Source organism: Pantherophis guttatus, chromosome 2 (assembly GCF_059756535.1).
Source record: "Pantherophis guttatus breed Tessera chromosome 2, ASM5975653v1, whole genome shotgun sequence".
Lineage (NCBI taxonomy): Eukaryota > Metazoa > Chordata > Lepidosauria > Squamata > Colubridae > Pantherophis > Pantherophis guttatus.
In genome coordinates this window covers 289519640-289536206 of record NC_142064.1, presented here as the reverse complement: position 1 = coordinate 289536206, position 16567 = coordinate 289519640, and the positions used below count along the sequence as shown (strand labels likewise).

Here is a 16567-nt window from a genome sequence, read left to right as displayed (position 1 = left end):
GAGGCGGAGGAGGCAGAGACCCTAGCGTGGCCCTTCTCTGGCTGCAACCCCAGATCCCATGCTCCCCAGCCGCCCTCTCCATGCAAAGAGCCCGAGTGGGGGGAGGGGAGGGTCAGCCTTGCGGAGGCTCAGAAGGTCGCTCAGTGGCTGAATTCCACTTTCTAATTCTTAATATTTATTTTTTCTTCCCATCTCAGATACAGAAACTGGAAGCCATTTGTGGTCTTTGCAAGGCAAACTTTTCTCTTGGGGGAAGAAGAAAAAGAGCGGAATCCCTTGGAGGGATCAGTCCTGCAGCCCCAGAAATGGTCCCGTGAAGGAAAAGGCATCTGGAGACCCACCAGAGTCCTTGGAGCCATTTGCAGTTGCTCTGCAGGACAGAGAAAGGATGGAGACACAACCTTTTGGAAAGGAGGGAAGCGGAAAAGGCCCTTCAGCTGCTCAGCCTCAGAAGGGGGGGAAGCTCTGGACAAGGACTGGGCAGGAGATCCTGGAGGAGGAAACCATCCTCCCTTCAGAAGTTCAGCCCTGGAACTCCATCCAATACCAGGAGGCTGAGGGTCCCCGAGGACTTTGCAGCCGACTCCATGGCTTTTGCAGGCGATGGCTGAGACCAGAAAAGCACACCAAAGCTCAGATGCTGGACCTGGTGGTTCTGGAGCAGTTCCTGGCTCTTCTGCCCCCAGAAATGGAGGGCTGGGTGCGGGAGTATGGAGCAGAGACCAGCTCCCAGGCGGTGGCCCTGGTGGAAGGCCTCCTCCTGAGCCAGATGGAGGAACAGAAGGAGCAAGTCGAGTTGCAGGTAAGAGTTCAATAGAGAATAGAGAATCTGTTTGAATACTTCACCCCTCCTTCCCAAACCTCTCTGACATTCATAATATGTGGCAATGTCCCACGTATTCTAGTAAGACATTGTTCCATTGTTTTCTCATATTTCTCACATAACCACATTGATGGATATTGGGGGCTTTGAGGTTGTGTTCCGAATATAGAAATCCACTTTACGTCCTGTGATGTACATTAATTCTGTTTCTTCCTTCTTCCTTTTGGAAGTGCTGCACTGTGGAAATCAGAGATCCTGAGGGAAAGAAGAACCCATCAAATCCTCCCCAGGAGCTATTTTTCAGGAGGATTCTTTGGATGGATCAAAGTCAGGACACTTCAGGAGGTAATTGAATATCCTCCAATTACCCATCTGTCTTACCTTCACTCTCTCTTCTTTCCTATACAATACCTCCTCCTATTTATACTTCTCCACACTAATTGCATCTACAAATAATTGCCCAGCGACCCTCTTCAGGTGAGCCTACTGCTCTTGGGGGAAGGAGGATATTGAGGTCCACCGAGGGAACCTTAGAGGTCTTCTAGTCCAACCTACTGCTCAAGCAGGAGATCTTATCCCATTTCAGACAAATGGTTGTCCAATCTCTTCTTAAAAACCTCCAGTGTTGGAGCACCCACAACGTCTGGAGGCAAATCTTTCCACTAGTTAATTGTTGTCACTGTTTCTCTTTAGTTCTAGGTTGCTTCTCTCCTTGATTAGTTTCCATCCATTGCTTCATGTTCTGCCTTCAGGTGCTTTGGAGAATAGCTTGACTCCCTCTTCTTTGTGGCAGCCCCTGAGATATTAGGACACTGTTGTCATGTCATTCCTGGTCCTTCTTTTTCATTAAACTAGACATACCCAATTCCTGCAACTGTTCTTCATATGTTTTAGCCTCCAGGCCCCTAATCATTTTTGTTGCTCTTCTCTGCACTCTTTCTAGAGTCTCAACATCTTTTGTATATCGTGACAGCCAAAACTGGTGCAATCATTTCACTTCTCATCCAAGAAGCTTCTTTAGTTCAGTTCTTCTTCAGTTATGAACTGAAGAAGCTTCTTGGATGAGAAGCAAAACATTTTCAAGGAGAAACCAAGGAAGTCCCATTGCTTTTTGAAAAGCACTTTGGGATAATTTCTATTCCTGCTTATTTCTGAAATGTTCCCCTGTTCACTCAATGGAACTATCTTACTTGTCAGAAAGTGCGTATAGAACTGTGCAAATGGCATATTACAAATAAATGGACTTGGTTTTGAAAAAAAGCAAGCACAAAGTCTTTTACAACGCAGAGGAACAATCTCGAATTAAATTCAGACTTAGTGCTAGACACTAATTCGCTGGTTCCTAGGTTTGCATGCTATTCATAACCAAGAAACCTGGTTACCAACTACACAGTCCACAAAGCTGAAACAAAGCACAATTGACATCTCTTTTGCTTAAAATGCTGAGGTATTTGTGGTTTTTCTGGGAGGCAAAATTGCTCGACTTTGTTCCCAGTTGGATGCCAGCGTGGTTGCTTGTCCGGTGGAAGCCTCTGAGACAGGATCTTGCTCTGATATCGGGGAACGGTTTGACCTTGTTGCTCCTGAGGAAGTGGACAGGATCCTAGGGAGTATGGGTGGGTGTAAGCACCTATGTTTTAGACCCATGCCCGCCTGGCTTTGGAAAGCTTCCTGGGAGATGACAGGTGGATGGACGCTGGCGGTCATTAATGCTTCCCTACAGGAGGGGGCAGTGCCCCAGCATTTGAAGGAGTCTGTGGTCCACCCTCTTCTTAAGAAGCCATCTCTGGATTCCACCCTGTTGAATAACCTGTCTCCAATCTTCCCTTTTTGGGGAAGGTGGGTGAGAAGGTGGTTATGCAGCAGCTCCAGAGGTTGTTTGAGCATATCTAGGTGATGTTTCGACGAGGTCCCACTCGTCATCTTCAGGCTGGTGCACCAAAACCTGTGTGTGTGTGTGTATGTGTATGTGTATGTGTATGTGTGTATATACATATACATATACATATATACATATATATATATATATATATATATATACATATATATGTGTGTGTGTGTGTGTGTTTATGTAAGCAGTCTTTTGCAGTAACTGCCGTTGCTATTTCAAATCTGGTGCTGGTATTCTGGGATGGCTCTACCTTTTCATTCTGATTGGTTGGGAGTCCCAGTATGTGTTTATTGGCTTGGCTTCGGATGCAGTGGCACCCAATAAAATTCCAATAGAAACCATCATATGCGAAGTTGAAACCAGCCTAAAGAAACTCAGTGCTGACGATGCTGATAAAGTCAGACATGACGTCACCAACATTCTATGTACTAGTAAACCACCTAAAAGCAACTTATCAAAAGAAGAACAAAAAGCACTGCAAGTTTTAAAAAACGATAATAGCATAATGATATTACCAGCAGATAAAGGCAATGCAACAGTAGTAATGAACACAGTGGACTATGAAAAGAAACTGTCTGACTTACTGCAAGACGCCACATATAAACCCATAAACACAGACCCAACAACATATCTAGAAAAAACCACGAAGATAAAGATAAAATCAAGTACTATAAGTAAAGAAATCCAACAAAAAATTATTCCCAGAGAAAAATCATCAAAATGCCCAAAACTGTATGGCCTCCCAAAAATACACAAAGATGGAATACCTCTCAGACCCATAGTAAGTTCCATAGGCTCACCTTTACAAAATCTAGCCAGATATTTAGCAAAACATCTTCAACCTTACGCAGAATCTGCTGCTTATATGTACAGAACTCATACCATTTCATACAAATAATAAAAAAGCAACACATAAAAGAAAATGACCTTCTTGTAAGCTTCGATGTTGTATCACTATTCACACAAATACCTGTCAAAGAAGCCCTGTCATCAATTAAAAACAAATATCAACTACCAAAACATATCACAGACTTAACAGAACATTGTTTATCCAACACATATTTCATACACAGAGGACAAAGATATAAACAAGTAGAAGGTGCACCAATGGGATCACCATTATCACCAGTCATCGCTAATCTTTTCATGGAAGAATTCGAATCCAATGCCTTAGAAAAAACTGTTAACAAACCAAAATTATGGCTCAGATACGTTGATGACACTTTTGTGATCTGGCCACATGGAAGAGATAAATTGGAAAACTTCTTAGTATATTTGAACAGCCTCCATCCCAAAATAAAGTTCACCATGGAGATAGAATCAGAAAACCAGTTACCTTTCCTCGATGTATTAATTTATAAAAAATCTGATGGCACCTTAGGACATACCATCTATCAAAAGAAGACACATACGAACCGCTATCTCAACGCCAAATCACACCACCATCCAGCACAAATAAACTCTGTTGCCAAAACATTAACCACAAGAACTAAACGTCTGGCTGATGAAGCACATTTACAAACAGAATTATATACACTAACTAATGTACTGACATCAAATGGGTTCTGTAGAAATAAAGTCATCAATATGATCAAACATACAACACCAAGACAGAATAAAAAACAACAAGAGGAACAAAACAATGGGAAAGCCATCTTGCCCTATATAAGGGGAACAACAGATAAAATTAGCAAAGTACTACATAAACACAACATCAAAACCATATTTTGCACAGATAGAAAGATATCGTCCATTCTGAGAAACCCCAAAGACAAAATAGAATTAGAAGATCAAGGCATATACGAAATCCCGTGTGCTTCCTGCCCATCAACATACATTGGACAGACCAACAGAAGAATGAGTGTGCGCATCGAGGAACACAAAAACTCAATACAAAAGCAAGAACACACATCATCATTAGTTCAACACATAAATACAACAGGACACAATATTAATTTTAATAAAACAAAAACAGTTGCAAAAATAGAACATCTCAATGGCAGGATAATCAGAGAAGCAATTGAAATAGAAAAAAGACCATATTGCATGAATAAACGGGATGACACTTCATGTCTGCCTACTATTTGGAAACCTGCTCTCATAGATAGACGAATCTTAACACCAAATATAAAACATAGACCAAACATTAATCAAAAAACAAATCCCAACCAAATCATATTCAAACCAGCCACAAAGATGAAGCCCTGCCACCTAGTGGAGAAAAACCGACCATACACCCGAAGCCAAGCCAATAAACACATACTGGGACTCCCAACCAATCAGAATGAAAAGGTGGAGCCATCCCAGAATACCAGCACCAGATTTGAAATAGCAACTGCAGTTATGGCAAAAGACTGCTGACATAAGCCTGATGATGGCAGATGGGATTCTGTTGAAACGTCGCTTCTACCCTTTTAGGAACCTGTCTCCAATATTCCCTTTTTGGGGAGCTGGTGCGCTTATGCACTTGCCTTAGAGACCTCTTAGGAATGGGGTGAGGTCGACAGTAGATGGTCTAAGGTTAAAGATTGGGGGTTAGGGAAAGAAACCACAGAGTCTGGTAGTGCATTCCAGGCATTAGTGACTCTGTTACTGAAGTCATATTTTCTGCAATCAAGTTTAGCACAGTTTACCATAACTTTGTATCTATTGTGTGCTCGTGTATTGTTGTGGTTGAAGCTGAAGGAGTCATTGACAGATAGGACCCCTGCCAGTCAAGATTCAGGCCTGGATTTGGGACAGAATCGTCATTGGCCACCAGGGTGGATTTGATTTAAATCAAACTGATTTAAATCACGATTTAAATCACTAGTCAGTAATGCTTGATTTAAATCATAGTTTTCTACATAAAGACTAATTCTTGCTGGTATAACTTTAATATGTAAGTAGATGAAGATTTTTAGAATAACTTTTCATATTAGTTTTTTTATCCCCAGTTTAATAGGTTAATCATTCATATTTGGACAACTTTTCTGTTGTACTTAGGAAGGAGAAAAATAATCATTACCTTAATAACAATTTAAATAGATTTATTCAACTGAAACAATAACATTACAGCATATGTTATTTGCTTAAAGAAACATCCATGTTTGTTAACTAATTTGGCTAAACAAAATATATATATTTTAAGAAACTTAGACTGTCAGCCCAGCCTACACATGAAAAACTTAAATACTGTCCTCTGTAACTCATGCGTCATCTTCATCTTCTTCTTTGTTCATAATCTGGAAAAGAAAAACAAGCTTTCCTGCTTTATCGGGTCCCAAACGATTTCTCAATTTAGAATGAATGAGTCCAAAGGAAGAGAATATTCTTTCAACAGCTGCAGAAGAAGCTACTGCTGTTAAAAGTGAAATCATTACTTGAACAGTCTCTAAATCCAAGTGCTTAAGTGACTTCCACCAGTTCACTGGTGTGACTTTCTTTAAAATATCTTCAGCAAACATATATTTCTTGAATGGTTCCCCCTTAGCTTTGAAGTTTATTATAGTTGGCATTACAGATGGATGATTGCTGGATACCCATGTCATAGCTAACTCCTCTTCCTTAGCACTTAAGTTTTGACCCTGGTACTAGATATTGACAATATTTGCCAAAAAATGAGCTGGAGACAGTACTTATACCATTCATTTTTTTAATGCTTGTAATTTAATTCTGTCCATGTGTAGTTCTGTTTTTAAGTGTTCACTCAGTTCCTTCCAAATTTCAACAGCATCAGCAATAAAACAGCTATTTTTCTATATTTTGTTTAAAGCTTCAGAGATGGGTTTCAGGATGCTCAGCATATGTTCAACATTTCTCTTAAGCCCAATGTTGAGGATTTTGGCCGTGACAGTACCATCTATTTTATCTCGATTTTGTTCACAATCTATCATCAGAATAGGCCAGTTCTTGATATACTGCTCAAAACAGTCCACCACAGAGTTCCATCTAACATCTTGTGGGAGCGTTAGCTTGGTTCCACCCATCCTTTTCAGAGCTGCTGCAGCAAAATGATTGTTACGGAAGTATTTAGCAATTTCAAGAACATTAGTCTTTATTTCTGGAACACTTAAGTCTTTGGCTAAGAGGTGCAGCAAATGAGCACTGCAACCATATTAATGAAATGTGGGTTCTCAGTCAGACGGAAAGAAGAGTTCATTGCATAAACAAACTGGGCAATTTTTTCGTCATTAACTCTTTTTCTAATCTGCTAGTTTTTATCACAAACTTATCTATGGTGGTTCCAGGACGGAAGGGTTTTTTCTTTCTTTTAGGTGATAGTGGTATGTGGCTGTGGGTGTCTGATGATGATGATGCTAATGAAGCACTATCCTGGATGGATAACTCTGAAACTGTAGAACAGGAGGATGGTGATCTTCTTGAAGGTGGAGAGTTTCCAGAATCCATGAATTCCCCTAAACAAAAAAGTCAATGCTGTTATTTTATTGTTTATACAATTTCTGCTTATTGTACACAGCACTGCTCCAAAAGGAATATTTGCTTTTCTTCATAACTGTACCAAATGACAGTAACATGCAGTAATAATAAGAAATATAATTTTGCTCAAACATGACAGTTCAAGGCAGTCTTTAGAAATATGATTCAGTAAAAATGTTTACCAACCTGAAGATCCTGCCTGTTCAAATGTGTTTCTTTGGTCATCTTCATCACAGCACTTCTCATGATGTTGCCTCATTCGGGCCACCAGGCCTTGCATTTCTTTGTTGCAGTGTTTGCATTGTGCACGCATGCCTGCCTTACCGATAGGTAAAGGAACTTCATTAAAATATTGCCAAACTAGGTCTCTTTTATGGCCTGCTGCCATTATAGGTTTTTTCCTCCAAGGAAAGAATGTGATAAACCTCAGGTCATACACACAAAAAGATCCAAAGACTTGTCTGTCTGTGGCTGTGCAGTATTGTGCTCAGAAAGTTCCATTTTCATTTTGTACTGCTTGTCTGCTTGCCCCTTCCTCCTCACACTTAGTTTCACTTTCTTCTTGTGCAGATCTATTCCACTCCAAACAATCAGAAAAATATTGTTTCTATTCTATTCACTGAACTTCTTGAAACTTAGCACTGAAGGGGTTGATTCTGTATTCATAGGTTTTTATTTATTATTAATTAATTTATTAATTTTATTTCTATACCGCCCTTCTCCCGAAGGACTCAGGGCGGTGTACAGCCTGATTAAAAGCACAAGACAAACAAAATTTAAAAGTAGTTAAAATTATTAAATAAAAGGCTCAGTTACAAAACCCCAAATTTGAAATCCCTTTTTAAAAACCAATTAAAATCTTTATATTGATAGCCCCGCCTGGCAGAACAACAAGGTTTTGAAGGCACAGCGAAATACACGGAGATCAGAGATTTTACGAATTTCTGGGGGCAATTCATTCCAAAGGGCAGGGGCTCGTAGGGTTTGTAGAACAATAGGATTAAGGTCTTTTTCTCAACTCTGTTCATGTTATAACATTTTTGCTGCGAAGAAGGGGCATGTGATCTCTCCTGAGTCAAATTCAGTTTTGAGAACTGCAAAAGTAAACCAAGCATCTGTGATAATATCTTGTAGGCAGAGAAACTGCTCAATAATCTTACAAAAAGCTCTGGAAGAGCATGACATTGTGAATGGATTAATGGAATTTATTTACCAAAAAAATTAAACATACAGCCTTATTCTACATAATTAAAAAACTAATCTTTATTTCATGATGGAATAACCTTTGGATGGTAATATATTTTCCTCAAAAAGCATTTTATTTAAAAAAATCCGATTTAAATAAAAAAATACGATTTAAATTTTAAAAATCTGTTTTTTTGATTTTTTTAAAAAAATCATTGATTTTATCCATCTTGTTGGCTACACTTTTGTATGATCTCTGGCGAGAGCGGGATGTGAGTGGCGCATCCATCCTTGCTCTACTTGACCTCTCGGTGGCTTTCGATACCATCGACCATGGTATTCTCCTGGGACGGCTTCGCAGGATGGGAGTGGGAGGCCTTGTGCTATCCTGGCTCACTTCCTTCCTCTGCAGCCGTTCTCAGTCAGTGTTGATAGGAGGGGATAGATCCAGCCCTCATGCACTGCTTTGCGGGGTTCTGCAGGGCTCGGTACTCTCCGCTCCTGTTCAATATTTATATGAAACCGTTTTGTGAGATCATCTCCTAGCATGGACTGAGATATCACCAATATGATGATGATACTGAGCTGTATGCCTTGGCCCGTGGTGGGTTAAGCAATGCCGTGTCCTCCCTATCGCAGTGCCTGGAGGCTGTTAGGAGCTGATGGGGAGCAATGGGTTGAAACTAAAGCCTGGCAAGGTGGAGTGGCTCTGGGTTTGGGGCTCGTTGGCCAGGGGAGAATTACCACGTCTGGTCTTGGATGAGGTGACACTACCCCAAACACACCCTGTGCCTAATCTGTGGGTTCTCCTGGACTCACAACCCCTGCTTGAAAAGCAGGTGGCGGTTGTGTGCAGGAGGACCTTTGCGCAACTATGGGTTGTGCGCCAGAAACAGCCCTTCCTGAATCGGTAACAGTCACTGATGCCCTAATCACTTCCCATCTTAACTATTGCAACACACTCTACATGGGGCTGTCCTTGACGAGCATGTGGAAGCTCCAGTTGGTGCAAAATGCAGCGGCCCGCATGGTTTTCTGCAGACCCTGGTGTGCACAAGTAACACCTCACCTGCAGGAGCTGCATTGGCTGCCAATTTCCTTCCTGGTGCAATTCAAAGTGCTGGTTGTCACCTATAAAGCCCTCCATGGCTTGGGACCAGGTTATATGAGGGGCCATCTCTTATTAGTTACATCTGCCCAACCCACCAGAGTGCGGAGGGAGGGAATGTTGCGGGTGCCATCCCCTGGTGAGACCCAGAAGAAGGGTTTTCTCCGTGGCAGCTCCCTCTCTCTGGAACATCATCCCCCCAGAGATTAGAATGGCCCCCCACAGTAGCACTCTTCCAGAAGGCATTGAAGACCTGGTCCTGCCAGTGGGCCTGGGAAACCCAGAGCGGGGTGGAGCCCATTAAACGGCTCCTGTGAGATGCTTTTGCTGGGGGTGGGGGTGATTTTATTATTTTAATGTATTATATAATTCTCCTTTTATTAGTTTTATTATTTTAATATGGGTTTAATATTTTGTAAGCCACATTGAGTCGCCACGTGCGAATAGGCGGCATATAAATTGTCTAAAATAAATCAATAAAATAAATATTTTGTTAATTATTTATTTTGAAATTATTTATTCCTTACAGAGAAACAAAGAATGAAATTTTCTGGTTTTTATGACGGCGATCAAACAGTGGCTGAACCTCTAAATCAAGTAAGAAAAGGAAAAGTTATTAGACTTGTATTCTCGTCTTCAGGAAGTGAAGTGTGTGTACAGAGTTCTCTCTCCTACTATTCCCCCCCCCCTTCTTTGGACTGGGTTATTTTTGTGTCCTTCCGCAACATGGAGAGCAGAATAGCAGGTTGAAGTTGCTGTTGAAGCATAGCTTCCTCTGGTTGTCTTGTTCTGCTAGGTGCTCCTCCAAATTCGCCTTTACAAGAAGCACATCTTTTAAAGTCCTTGAAGAATTAGGAATAAACGTATGACAGTGGCAGGAACTGCTGGACCACCTTTCTTTTTTAATTTATCAACCTCCTAAGGTACAGATTAACAGAGTTGGGAGGGACCTTGTAAGTCATCTAGTCCAACCTCACTACACCATTTTGGCAGTCTAGTCTCTTCTTGAAAGCTCCCAGTGATGAAGCTCCCATGAAACTTCTTTTCCATTGTTGCATTGCTTTCACTGTAAGAAAACGTCTCCTTATTTTCAGGTTGAATTTCTCCTTGTTCAGTTTCCATCCATTATTCCTTGTCTGGCCTTCAGGTGCTTTGGAAAATAGCTTTTTTTTTTTTTTTAATTGCAAAAGTTTTACAATTACATTTTCACCCCTTTTCCCCCCCCCACCTCCCCCCCCAAACTTCCCATCCTCCCTAACCCTCCCTAACCCTCCCCTCCCCCCAGACTTCCCTATAATATACTCATAACTGGTAAAAAGAAAACACAACAAAAAAACCCCCCATAATATAACACTTATATGTAAACTTGAACCCCTCCCTCCCCTGTATAATTTTTCTCTTTACCTCATTACATTAAAATATTTCTAATACGTTATTTTCAAATAAAAGCTATTTGATACTTTCTAGTTTGATATTTGTTCTGAACATATTCTATCCACCTTTTCCATTCCCATTCATAAGTCTCTTGTGAACAATCTTTTAAGTATGCTGAAATCTTCGCCATCTCTGCAAAGCTGCCCATCTTCAAAGTCCATTCCTCGATAGTGGGCAAAGCTTCATTCTTCCAGTATTTACCTATCAACAATCTTGCTGCTGTTATCATACACAATATCAATTTTGTTTCACCCAATGTAAAACCCTTAACTATACCTAATAAAAACAGTTGTGGAGAAAATTGAATTTTTTTCTTCAAAACATTCTGCATGACCCACCAAATTTTTATCCAAAAAGCCTTAACTTTCCTACAGGTCCACCAAACATGATAATACGTAGCATCCAAACATTCAGATCTCCAACATTTTATTTATTTATTATTTTTATTTATTTATTCGCATTTCTATACCGCCCTTCTCCTTTCGGACTCAGGGCGGTGAACAGCCAGATAAAAAACATCTATAACAAACATCACAATTAAAATAAGATTAAGATAATTTATAAATTTGGCTCATAATTTAAAATTTGTCAATTAAAATAAATATTAAAATTTTAAAAATTTTAAAACTAACCCTAAAATCAGGACAGACCAGCTAGTTGAAAAAAATGAGTTTTTAGGGCCCGACGAAAAATCCGGAGGTCGGAAATCACTCGTATCTCTGGGGGTAGATTGTTCCATAGGGTAGGTGCCACCACAGAGAAGGCTCTCCTCCTGGGGGTCGTCAGCCGGCATTGTCTGGCCGACGGCACCCTGAGGAGACCCTCTCTGTGGGAGCGAACCGGCCGGTGGGAGGCTATTGGTGGCAGAAGGCGGTCCCGTAAGTACCCTGGCCCTAAGCCATGGAGCGCTTTAAAGGTAATCACCAACACCTTGAAGCGCACCCGGAAGTCCACCGGAAGCCAATGCAGCTCGCGCAGGAGAGGAGTCACATGGGAGCGCCCCGTCGCTCCCATAATCCCCCGCGCAGCCGCATTCTGCACCAGTTGGAGCCTCCGGGTGCACCCCAAGGGGAGCCCCATGTAGAGAGCGTTACAATAGTCCAGACGAGAAGTGACGAGTGCTTGAGTGACCGTGCGTAGGGAGTCCCGGTCCAGAAAGGGACGCAACTGGCGTATCAGGCGAACCTGACAAAAAGCCCTCCTGGCCACGGCTGTCATATGCCCTTCTAAGGACAGCCGCGCATCCAGGAGGACACCCAAGTTGCGGGCCCTCTCTGTGGGGGCCAATGATTCGCCCCCAATAACCAGCGATGGCGTCAGCTGGCTATACCGGGACGCCGGCAGCCACAGCCACTCGGTCTTGGAAGGGTTGAGTCGAAGCCTGTTTCTCCCCATCCAGACCCGCACGGCCTCCAGGCACTGGGACATCACTTCCAAGGCATCATTGGGATGGTCTGGGGTGGAAATGTACAGCTGAGTGTCATCAGCGTACTGATGGAACTCCACCCCAAAACCACGGATGATCTCACCCAGCGGCTTCACATAAATGTTGAACAGGAGGGGCGAGAGGACCGACCCTTGCGGCACCCCACAAACAAGGCGCCTTGGGGTCGACCGCTGCCCCCCTGTCAACACAGATTGCGACCGGTCGGAGAGATAGGAGGAGAACCACCGCAAAACAGTGCCCCCCACTCCCAGTCCCTCCAGCCGGCGCAATATGATACCATGGTCGATGGTATCAAAAGCCGCTGAGAGGTCTAATAGGACCAGGATAGAGGAATAACCCCTATCCCGGGCCCTCCAGAGATCATCCACCAACGCGACCAATGCCGTTTCCGTGCTGTACCCAGGTCTGAAGCCGGACTGGAGCGGATCCAGATAGACAGCTTCATCCAGGTACCGGGGAAGCTGTCGCGCCACCACACTCTCAACAACCTTCGCAATAAAGCGAAGGTTGGAGACTGGACGATAGTTAGCCAAAATAGCCGGATCCAGGGATGGCTTCTTGAGGAGAGGCCTCACCACCGCCTCTTTCAAGGCGGCCGGCAGGACACCCTCGCTCAAAGAAGCGTTAATAATCCCCTGGAGCCAGCCTCGTGTAACCTCCCGGGAAGCCAGCACCAACCAGGAGGGACACGGGTCCAATAAACATGTGGTTGCGTTCAGCCGTCCCAAGATCCTGTCCATGTCCTCGGGAGCCACAGGATCGAACTCCTCCCAGATAACATTCTCAAGGCCTGCCTCAGTCATCTCGTCTGAACTAACCCAGTCGGCGGCCAAGTCTTCCCGAATCTGAGTTATTTTATCATCCAGATACTGTACAAAATCCTCAGCTCGGCCCTGCAAGGGGTCCTCCCGCGCTCCCAGATGGAGGAGGGAGCGGGTCACCCTAAACAGGGTGGCTGGGCGGTTATCTGATGACGCGATAAGAGCGGCAAAATAGCTAGATTTCGCCGCTTTTATCGCCACTAGGTAGGTCTTAATATGAGACCTTACCAGTGTCAAGTCAGACTCGGAACGACTGGCCCTCCAACTGCTCTCTAGGCGTCTTTTCCGGCGCTTCATCTCCCTCAGCTCCTCGGAAAACCAAGGAGCTAGGTGAGTTCGGTGCCGGGTCAGAGGCCGCAAAGGCACGACCCGGTCCAAAGCCCCGGCAGCCGCCCTATCCCAGGCGGCCACCAGGTCATCAGCCGAGATTTTGGGATCAAAACATTATAAAGCCTTTTAATATGCATTGGACCTTTCTCTCTTATATGTCTAACCAATTCTTCCTCATGCAACATAATACCAGTTTTTTGGTCCTCTTTCCATCTCAATTGTAATTGATTATATTGTAACCAGGTTAAATTAATCCCTTCGTCCAACAGTGTCTGCAATGTCTTCAGCTGCCATCTGCCCGCATCTGTAAAAAGAACCTCTTTGTATAAAACCCCCCCGAGTGACATTATATTTGTATTCCACAAGGTATGACCAAGATCCAGCCATAGTGGTATTTTATAATCCCATTTGAGTCGGTGCTTCTTCCAAACTCTCATCAAAGAGTCTCTAAGTATATGACTTTTAAATACTTTATCAACTTTGTCATCATAAAATAGGTAAGCATGCCATCCAAATTCAAGATCAAAACTTTCTGCATTCAATATTCCAGCCTTTTTACTTCCAAACCAATCACTTGTTAAAGTTAAAGCTGCTGCATCATAATATAACTGTAGGTTTGGAAGTTTAAGGCCTCCTCTTTCTGGAACATCTTGCATAATTTTCAATTTCACTCTCGGCTTTTTGTCGTTCCAGACAAACTTATTAAGTCCAGTTTGCCAAACTTTCAGTTGTTTATCACTTTTAATTTCACCGGAATCATTTGAAACAAAAAAAAGAAATCTTGGCAAAATGTTCATCTTAACTGCCGCTATTCTTCCAAGTAGAGACAGCTGCAGTTTTTTTCCAAGTCTCCATGTCTTTCTGCACCTCTCGCCACAACACCTCATAGTTATTTTGAAACAATTTCATGTTTGATTCTGCAACCTGAACTCCTAGATATTTTACCTTAGGTACAGTCTCAAAACCTGCTCTTCTTTCAAGCTCATGTTTACGATCTTGTGTCATGTTTTTTTAGCTATCATTTTAGTCTTTTTTGGATTCAGTCTAAAACCTGAAACTTTACCATAGTCATGTATAATGTCCTTCATCAGGATTATTGATTCCTGAGTGAGCCCTTGTTGGATTCTTCTCCAATCTTGGATTTGATTCAGTTGACAGAAGTTAAAGATCAACGTATAACTAGAGCCCAATCCAAGCTACTTAAACAAAAGCAACAACAACAACAGGAAAGACAAGACAAGAAGGCAGTTAAGAGTACCGTACAAGAGAGTGGAGCTATGGGAGGAGCGAGATCGAAGCTCTCGGATGAACTTCAAATATTTTGCTCTGTGCTCCAGAAAGAGGCTGATGACCTTTAAGTGTCTATCTTGGAATGTCAATGGGTTGAATTCAGCACAGAAAAGGAAGAAATTATTTACATATTTGAAACAATTTAATAATGATATAATATGTTTACAAGAAACGCATATCACAACTCAAGATCAAAAATATTTGATAAACTCAAAACTAGGAACACATTATATATCTTCAACTTCGCAGAAAAAGAATGGTGTGGTTATTTATGTAAATAAAAAATTAACAGCGAAAGTTATAGAAGCAGATCAAGATGGTAGGTTTGTAGCAATTGAATTGCTCACAGCAAATGGTCAAATTCTTTTGATTGGAATTTATGCTCCCAACCAACAACAGGATTATTTTTATAAGATGTTACATACTAAAATATTGCAATGGGACTATAGATCTATTTTAATTATGGGAGACTGGAATGGAGTAATTGATTCTAAACTAGATAAAAAGAGCTTGGCAAAGTCTAGAATTAGACTACCACAGACTTTTTTTGATATGAAAGAAGATATGGAATTAAAAGATGTTTGGAGAATACATAATCCAAATGAATTGGACTACACTTTTTTTTCGGATAGACATAGATCTTTTCTAGGATTGATTTTATCCTGTTGTCAAATGATCTACTTGTTAAGACAAAAAGAACAAAGATTTGTCCAAGAATTCTGACTGACCATAGCCCTGTATGGATAGAAATTGAGATGGATAAGGTTGAGAGACGTTCTTGGAGATTAAATGAGAACTTGTTTAGATATGAAAAAAATGCAATAGAACTTAAAAAGCACTTGAAAGAATTTTTTGAAATAAATTTGAATAAAGGTACCCCAATTGAAATTGTTTGGGATGCAAGTAAAGCTTATATGAGAGGGGTACTCATCTACATGAACTCTAAACATAGACTGCTCCGACAAAAGAAAAGATCTGAGTTGGAAATGGAAATAAAGAATAAAGAACAGTTACTTATTAAAAATCCAACAGATGAAAGAATACGAAGTGCTATAAAACTTTTGAAAGACCAATTTCAAATGCTTATGGCGGAACAAGTTGCAACAAGTTTACAATATGCGAAGCATAATACATTTTGCAACGCTAACAAACCGGGCAGATGGTTGGCTTACACATTGAGGAAAAAACAAAGTATACGGACTATTGATAGTATTGATATTGGAGGGAAAGAAATCTTTCAACAAAAACTAATTAAAGAAGCTTTTGTGGATTATTATACTAAACTATATGCCAAAGAAGAGGTGCAGAATGGACTTATAGAAAAATATTTAAAGGATAAGAGAGTTACAAAAATTACTGATCAACAAAAGGAAAGAATGAATTATCCTATAACAGAGGAGGAGATAACAGCAGCAATTAAACAGCTAAAAACAGCCAAAGCTCCTGGCACGGATGGTTTGACTGCAGTGTATTACAAAACTTTACAAGCTGAAATGGTGGGAAAACTTAGAGATTTATTTTGCAATATTCAACAAGGGGGTAAAATACCCCCATCCTGGACAACTGCTTATATATCTTTGATACCAAAAGAACAAGTTGGTCCTAAAAAACCAGAGAATTACAGACCAATATCTCTTTTGAACACAGACTATAAAATTTATGCGAAGGTATTAGCCAACAGGTTGATGCCAGTAATCCAAAAGGTGATTCATGCGGACCAAGCGGGATTTATTGAGGGCAGATATATGAAGGACAATGTAAGGCAAGTAATAGACTTATTGGAATATCTTGATAAGAATAAACAGATTTCTGCAGTGCT

At 41.5% G+C, this 16567-nt stretch overlaps 2 protein-coding genes across 3 annotated transcripts in view; both read left to right on the top strand.

Annotated features, from left to right (window-relative positions):
• The window catches only part of LOC132708964 (uncharacterized), a 71149-nt gene that overhangs the window by 25179 nt on the left and 29403 nt on the right, over window positions 1–16567 (top strand). The gene's annotated exons all lie outside the window — the stretch shown is intronic.
• The window catches only part of LOC148116099 (zinc finger protein with KRAB and SCAN domains 5-like), a 32128-nt gene that overhangs the window by 445 nt on the left and 15116 nt on the right, over window positions 1–16567 (top strand). For both annotated transcript variants that reach the window (XM_087884909.1, XM_087884908.1), the window contains exons 2-4: window positions 198–802; window positions 1054–1168; window positions 9956–10023. In XM_087884909.1, the coding sequence (XP_087741035.1) occupies window positions 389–802; window positions 1054–1168; window positions 9956–10023 (597 nt within the window). In that variant the 5' untranslated portion in view covers window positions 198–388. The remainder of the gene's footprint in view (window positions 1–197; window positions 803–1053; window positions 1169–9955; window positions 10024–16567) is intronic.